Source organism: Macrosteles quadrilineatus, unplaced genomic scaffold, assembly GCF_028750875.1.
Source record: "Macrosteles quadrilineatus isolate MER2022 unplaced genomic scaffold, UCM_ALF_1.0 Scaffold_1__1_contigs__length_201487025, whole genome shotgun sequence".
In the NCBI taxonomy this organism is placed as follows: domain Eukaryota; kingdom Metazoa; phylum Arthropoda; class Insecta; order Hemiptera; family Cicadellidae; genus Macrosteles; species Macrosteles quadrilineatus.
The window spans coordinates 75,691,368-75,699,590 of record NW_026542594.1 but is presented as its reverse complement, the minus strand read 5'-3'; the positions used below and the strand labels follow the sequence as shown (position 1 = coordinate 75,699,590).

The following is an 8,223-nucleotide window of genomic DNA, read 5'->3' as shown; positions in this document are numbered from 1 at the left end:
TATGCTAACGGACACATATATGTATGTATATATATATATATATAGCCTATATATATATATATATATATGAATTTGAACGGATGGTGTTTTTGGCCTCTAGGGACCTCAAAACGAAAAAGTAAATCGGTCCCGGGTCAGGTCCTACCATGAGTACTACGGTAATAGCTTATTTCCTATATGGGAAATTTGCTAAAAATGGCATTTATGGCAATTTCAAGGCAAAATCCATGTGCCAATTCCTCAGTTTTTAAAAGTTACCTACATGTATAGCATATGTTGTTGGATTGTGTTATACTAATTCGTACATCGAGTATTGTAATAAATACGTGTAATTTGAAGTAAAATTTTTTTTGAAGTATAATGATTTATGCAAAAAATTCCATGCAAAGATTATTTAAAAGTTTAACTAGCACCATTAAGCATTCCAGCTTAATATTCATAAACAAAATAAATAACCTTGAATGTATAACCTTCAATTGTACAGAGACTTCATTGTTCACTAATTTATTCATGCATCTTCACTTGTAAAGCGCATCTCATAAACTGTTCCCATTGGAGTTTAATGTTTCTGTTGCAGTTGTGATACATCTTCACTTTGAGATGGTTCTCGTTTGCAACTTGTTTTTTATCATTTTCAGTATACTCGGTTCCGTTTTTTGCAGTTTTTCATGCAACGGTAAGCAATTGAGCCAATTTACTTAAGTAATAAATGTTAGGTATATGTATTTATGAGTGATGAGCCAAATAAGCTATTACCGTAGGTCTCATGGTAAGGCTTGGACCCGGGACCGATTTACTTTTACATGTTGATGTACCTAGAAGCTAAAAAACACCATCCGTTTAAATTCATATATTCATTCATATGTATATAAATGTGTGTGTCCGTTAGCACGATAACTCGAGCAAAAATTATCCGATTTTGATGAAATTTGGTACAAACGTGCAAACTACATTATTCGAACGAGTTCGCGAACCAGCATGATAGGACCTTGGGAACGGGGTTTTATGGGGGGAATTATGGGGTAAAAATTGTGTTTTCTCGTTTTTGACCCTCAAAACTTAAAATTTCCCAAACTTTCTCTAGACCATTTTAAAGAGCTTAAAACAGTTTAGTATATTGAAGTGTTTCTGTATGATTATTGGTTACGGAGAAAACTTTAAATTAAAACTTCCCATATTATTCTTATGAAGGATAAGTAAACTGTTGTAGTTTTCTTGTTTACGGATTTATTTGGATCAAACCTGGCAAATCTATTTATTTTACACTAAGCTATTAATATTTTACTTACAAACACAATTTATTACCCTCCCTTTAGACAGCAAACCTAGGTACTCGTTAAACCTAATGTTATTAAAATATATTTAGTTGAAAATCAAATCAGACAAATGGAAATTCGCTTAGTCTGCAGGTTTGCTGCGGCGGCAGTATTTTATTGTTGTAGTTGGTTTTATACCATTGGTACTTGGTATTTGAACGATAATATTTTATAAAATGTTTGAGACTGTTTACTTTATGTCTAAGTAACAATCTCTTAAGTGTATGCCTTACGTTGTGATTAGCCGAATTCTTCTCTCTTGATAAAAAAACATTGTAAATATAATTTTAAAAGTGTTTTTTTAAAATAGTTTTCAGACATCTCAATACTTGTATTTCATGATGCAACTCTTACTCGGCATGCTTAAATCAGTTTCATTACTTTCTGAATGGTGTCAGTTTGTATAAAGATTGCTAGTTTTGCAGCATACATACATAACGAACTATCTCATGTACTCACAGATAGAGGAGGCTGTGCTCTGCTACCCCCGACCGGCCGGTGTGGTAAGGTGCGACCAGCTCCCAGAGTGACCGGAGGCCACGACGCCAAGTTAGGACAATTTCCCTGGGCAGCGCTCATATACGCTTCCAATGGCAACCTCCCGAAAACCTTTGCTGCCCGACTCATTTCTGGATTTAATTTTCGAAGAAGTAAGTAGCTTTTTATTTAGATTAACAAACTATAAGAAGTCGCACAAACTATGTAGTCTATATTATGGGTTTGTAACTGTAAAAACATTTATTACAGCTTGACACTAGTGAACGAACAGTTTAGATTAGGAGCGAATATTATGGTGGGGGGGGGGGGTGAACAGCCTCTCCCTCAAAAATAATTAATATAAATAAAGTGAAGGATATATTTTTAATGGTCAAATTTACAATAAAGGAGCGTGAACTTGGTAAAGTAGAAGTGGCATTCAGTGAAAATTACACTCTGAATATGACTTCATGTTGTGTTGTTTATTCAGAATCACGTTGACAATAATATTGGAAAAGGGTTAAAATACTTGTAACTGCCTCGTGATTCCTCTGTTCCTATACTGGACTACGCGCGTTTCAATGCATTCGCATCATCATCAGGTCACAAACTTGAAGAACTTAAACCATTCTTGAATTGGTCACGTCAAAGTTTAAAACAATTACACAAACATTTAAACATTTAAAAACAGGGACAAAAACTGTAGTTTCGACTTGTTCAGGAGCTGAACTTTGTCCCCTGGCCGCCTTTATCACGGTCCTTGTCCAACTTTATGAGCGATTCAAATAAAATATTAGTTTGCAGAGTGCTTTTGTAATTTTTGTCCTGGGGATTGTTTTTTTGCGGCTTTATAAATTTCAAACTGTTCCAGAGCTGTCATGATCCTGCCTTTTTTGCAAATGTGCAATGGTTTTAAGTTTGTTTCTAAATTTGTATAGTTGTGGTGGTTTACTACCAGATGTTAGGCATAATTAGATTTTTGCACCTTGGTGGCTTTTTGTGATGTATTCTTTGAATCTTTTCTCGAAGGACCGCAAGTCCTTTTTATATAGGCCTATCTGGCCTATGTAAAATTTACTGCAGTCGTTACAGGATAATTTTTATACTCCGGTTCTCTTGTTAACATCATCACCTTATCATTTAGTGTTTATAAGCTTATCTAAATTGTGGGAGGTTCTAAAAGATACTATTTTTCTTTTCCATTTTTTTATTGTTAGATGCAACTGTTCACCAAGTTATGCTGAAACAAATTCACGTTTATTTTGTGAAATTCGAGTGAGAGGATTGTTCGATTTTTTGCGGTGTTTTTAAATTAAATTATCAATCATAAGAGGACTGTATCCGTTGGATAATGCAATGTGCTTTAGGATGTTTCTCTCAGTTTCGAAATCTTCAGTGCTCAATGGGATGGTTAAAAGGCGATGAACAAAACTGTTATATGCGGTAAGTTTGTGAGACATTGGGTGACGAGACGTTGCGTGAATATATGTGTCTGTAGCTGTTGGTTTCCTATAGATATTGAAGGTAAAACAACTATCACGTTTATTCAATGTCAGATCGAGGAAATTCAGTGAATTGTTTTCTTCTAATTCGAGATTGAATTTTAGTTTGGGATGGATGGTATTCATGAAAATGGTGAACAACTGAACCTCTCTTGGATTGCCACCAAACAAAATTACAATGTCGTCAACATATCTGTAATAAAATATCAGTTTGTTTCGATAGCGGTTGTTATCGGTCCAAATGTATCTGTTTTCGATATTATTGAGAAAGATTCCTGCCAAAATGAATCACAATGGTGAGCCCATTGCGAGACCTTCTTGTTGGATGTAAAATTCGTTGTTGAAATGGAAGTAGTTTTGTTACAAAACAATTTTCAATGATGTCATCAATGCCTTACGTTGGTTGTCGTTCATTTTAAGATACATTAGATACATAAGATACATTTTAAGTCGTTCATATTCAGATAACCTTTTTTATCTGAATATGAGCAGCGAAAGTGAGATAAACTATGGGTGTCGTTTACTTACGCTAGCCTTAAATTAATCCTGCCCCTCCCCATAAATAACAACAAAACAATCCTATACTCACCAATGATTGAGATGATGTGCATATAATAATTAATTATTTCTCATGGTGACAATAGTGCAAGGAAATTAGTTACTGCTTATAAAACTTTATAGCATTGACTGTATGTAGTTTAAAAGTAATATTTTAAAGTTTTTCAATTAAGATTTAATTTCTTGTAACCTTAGTATTGTCTGAGGTTCAAACATACGGTTTTGAGATTCTAAACATTATAAATCCTGGGTGAAACTATCATATTCCTCATTTTGAGTTATTTTTCAGAAAGAAAAAATGTATTTTTGAAGCTCGTGGATAGACGGAACAAGTTCCCAATATGCGGAGGGTCTATTGTCAGTGACAGATTCGTAGTCACTGCAGCTCACTGCTGTAAGCAGGGTCCAGAGATGAGGATGTACGTATAGTAATCTCTAAATAATAGATTATTGAAGAAATTATATTGAAATTGTATAACGAAACTGGTGGTCTAGCAGAGTAGGTATAGAAGGTAGCAAACTTTGTTCATATGAAATCAGGTGTATTGACCCATAAGTTCAATAGCACTTATCGGGCACATGCTTATTGGTTCCTGGGAGCATTGTAGTAGCTAGGGAAAATCTGTCGTTGGTGTGTAACGAAAAAAATTGTAGAAATAAATGGTTGTACTTAATTGGGCTTTTTCAGTTTTTATACTGTTGTAGAATTGAAAAAATACCGTATTTTTAAGTTGTAGATTTAAAACCGTTATCATCTTTATAGACCGTAACGTAGCCGAGTACTACATATGATTTTTATGGAACATACATGAGGACCTTCATAAGCCTACAGCCCCATGTGCCCTAATAATATTCATATTATTCTCAATTTTAAATATTTTGATGGTAAAAAAAAAACAATATTTTTCACCAGCTAATAACCTACAAGTGAACGTAAAACGAATTCCAACTTCCAGGGCCAATGGTTATAGAATACGTCTTTATTATATGTTCTTTGTAGTGACGTTTAGTAAATATCAATTGAATTGCAGGGGTGCCTGGGGAGTGAGATGGTCTAGTGGTAGAGGGAGGGACTTGGGTCCGCAAGGTCCAGGGCAAAAATACCGCCAACTACCAAAGGGTTTGATAAAAGAGATAATGTCCCCGCCTAACTTAAAGTAACGGAAAAAACAATCCTGGACATTAGTAGGGTTGTATGTGTTTCAGTGTGTCAGTGAGAGTAGGAGAGCATAATCTAGACTCTAAGGAGGACTGTCAAGCTGGGGCATGCTCTCCACCTCCTCAAGATATAGAAGTGGAGAGATACGTCATCCACGAGGAATTTAACGCGGACCTCCTCAAACATGACATATGTCTCATCAGACTTCGGAAACCAATATCTTACAATGGTGCGTGGATTACAACCATCTACTGTTGGATGAGGCATTGGTTGATTTAAGTATCCTTAAACCTTTCCTTTCTTTAACCATAAAAATCCTCTGTGCTTGGACCAGATCATGTTTTGGATTTAATTTTACTATGTATTGCTAACAACCATTTGCATTATCTTTGATTGCGCTTGAAGACAAAAATTAAATATTTTTAAATTTAAAAAAAAAATACCACAGCATGTTCTTGCTTTTATACATAACTATATTTGCTATTAGGATTCAGTATCAGACAGTAAAGTCATAAAAATTAGTTCAACCATTTTCATAACCCGTTCTGTAAAAATTCGAGTAATATCTTATTAGTTTCTTTTAGTTAAGATAGTTCTTTTAGTTAGTAGTCATAGTTCAACATATTTTTTTTTTGTTAGTAAAGATTATCAGTACCTTTGTAGTTGATGTATTATGGTAGTATCGTTATAATAAGACCATATTGTCACAATATCAAGTAAACTTCTCCCAATATTCTTTTAGTGAACGTAATTTAACTAATAATTTATTATGACTTTACAGTCTGATACTGTATTTTAATAGCAAATTTGGTTATGTATAACAGCAAGAACATGTTTTAGTGAAATTTGTATGGTAAAGAAATATTTTCCATGGGCAAGCTGAAACTATGAAGCAATTTGATTCGCACCATAATCATAATTATCTAAACTAATTATTTTACTTATTTAGGTTTGTAACCGATTAAAATATTAAGTGTTATGAATGCATATATTATTAAACCAAGCCGCTATTTTGAAATATTTAATTTTGTCTTCAAGAACAATCAAAGATACTGCCGATACTGAACCCATTATTTTTGTGAGGATTTACATACTTTTGATATTTCGTTTTATCTATATTTTTACATCTAGATTTTGTTGTTCCGATCTGCTTGCCTATAACGGAAGATCTCCAGAGTAAAAACTTCACCGGTACATACCTTGAAGTTGCTGGATGGGGCATCATGGAGTTCGGTACGCAAAAAGAAAATTAGTGTTAAGCAATATAATAACTAGAGAAGGACTGGAAATTGTCCACTTAGATGTGAGTTATCTTTATAATATATATAATACTAAAAAGGAATATTATTATTTACATCGAGTAAAACAGTTATTTAAAGCCATTATTATTATTACTATTGAAGCATTTATGACTTTTTAAGCAAAACTAGTTTTTGATAGAATAAAAAATACGGATTTAGTAAATAGCATAGTTGCTCTATTTACTGTATTTGCCACGTGATGTATTGTTGTTATTCCGCCAGACCTGTGGACGGGTATTCGCGCCACCGTGTTGCAGACGACATCTCTCCCTGTGGTCAGTCTAGACGAGTGCCAGCGAGTGATGGGATCCCAAGTGACGGCATCACCCAACATCTGCGCTGGAGGAGAGGGCAATAAAGACTCTTGCAGCGGAGACTCCGGTGGTCCTCTCATGGGGAGGTTCTTTGACGTCACTGGCTCGGCCCAGTCGTACTACCTCATAGGAGTGGTGTCACATGGGGACACTTACTGTTCTGGTGATATGCCTGGGGTGTACGTCCATGTGCCTGCATATCTTGAATGGATCGTCAACAAAATGGATCTGTTGTCCAAGGGACGATAGGAAATTGTGTATCCTCGTGTCACACTACTGGTTTATCTTGTTAGCAATAACTGTTGTTATAAAGTTAAAGTTTGATTCCAAAATTCATAAAATTATATAGAATTTTAGCCTTCTGATAGCATTTAAATGCTATAAAATGGTGTAAACTAGCTGCATTTATGCGATCTGGTGTGTTGCAGTATGGCAACCAGATTCAACTCATATTGGAGCCCAGGCCGGTTAAGATGTCTTCTCGCTTCACATGACTATTATGTGAGTTGAATCTGGTTGCCAAACTTCAACTTACCATATCGCATAAATAGAGGTATTTTACGCTTATTCATATAATTACAAAGTACCTAGGACCAAGCCGTGGCTCGGTATGTTTATTTCGATTATAAAATCAATAAAAGAAACTCGCGTTTTCTTTATAACTAATTTCGGCTTTTATTGTTTCAGTACTGCATAACAATAAAAGTAGTACATAAGTTTCAGTAGAATTTTAATTCTCTATGATAAAAATGCGAACTTGGCAATCCAACACATTAATTTATTTTAATATTTCACATTTCTTAGTTGTAAATAAATAAAACAAATGTTAAAAAATAAGAAGAAGTATTTTTTATATCGGTTCCTATAGTAGAAATTATTATGCAATTACAGGTTAATACAGTAGCAATCAGCTACAATAGCATTAATTGTGAATGAATAGCTACACTATACTATAAATAGCATACAACAGCGTATTTATGGGGTGTGATTTATTTCATGGTACTAAATTAAATGTTTCTTTGAGTATAAGTAAAACTTCAGTATGAGCATGCTCTCTAAAATACTATCATATGATGGATTACCTGAATACCATAGCCACCTCTAATACATGTAATGTATTAGAGGTGGCTGTGTGAATACAGATAAGTCCGATTCAAGCGTATATTACTTACTATAAGCATTATACAAATAACTTTAATACCAATTCAACTGAATACACAGCTGTCCAAATTATGTAAACAATGAAAGAGTGAATACAAATTGTAAAATCCACCCTCAAATAAAAGTGACACATTGTGTTGACGGCAGTGCACTCAAACGTCACCAATACGAAACACTTTTCCCCCAAGGTCGAGTAATCTTTAGTGTAATCTTTGCTCAATAGTTACAACTGATGTTTTCCCCTTTGTGCTGTATTTTTTCATTGGCTAGTATACTATGGATGGCTTGTTGTAAACACATTTTACAAGGATTTTATTACTTTTTCCTTGTTATTTTGTTCAATCAACATATTTACTTAACAATACATAAAGCCAATGTAAAATCTTAAAATTTTCATTCGATTTGTGAAGTGAAATACGAATTTTCCTGAGGTAA

At 34.2% G+C, this 8,223-nt stretch overlaps 1 protein-coding gene across 1 annotated transcript; it reads left to right on the top strand.

The window, feature by feature from the left end:
* The first annotated feature begins 595 nt into the window (after nt 1-595).
* Nucleotides 596-7,446, top strand: LOC129005072 (CLIP domain-containing serine protease HP8-like). Its single transcript, XM_054433864.1, has 6 exons — nt 596-676; nt 1,778-1,966; nt 4,143-4,272; nt 5,060-5,241; nt 6,144-6,245; nt 6,536-7,446. The coding sequence occupies exons 1-6, from the start codon at nt 601-603 to the stop codon at nt 6,874-6,876; spliced, it is 1,020 nt and encodes a 339-aa protein (XP_054289839.1). The 5' UTR covers nt 596-600; the 3' UTR covers nt 6,877-7,446.
* The last annotated feature ends 777 nt before the right edge of the window (nt 7,447-8,223 follow it).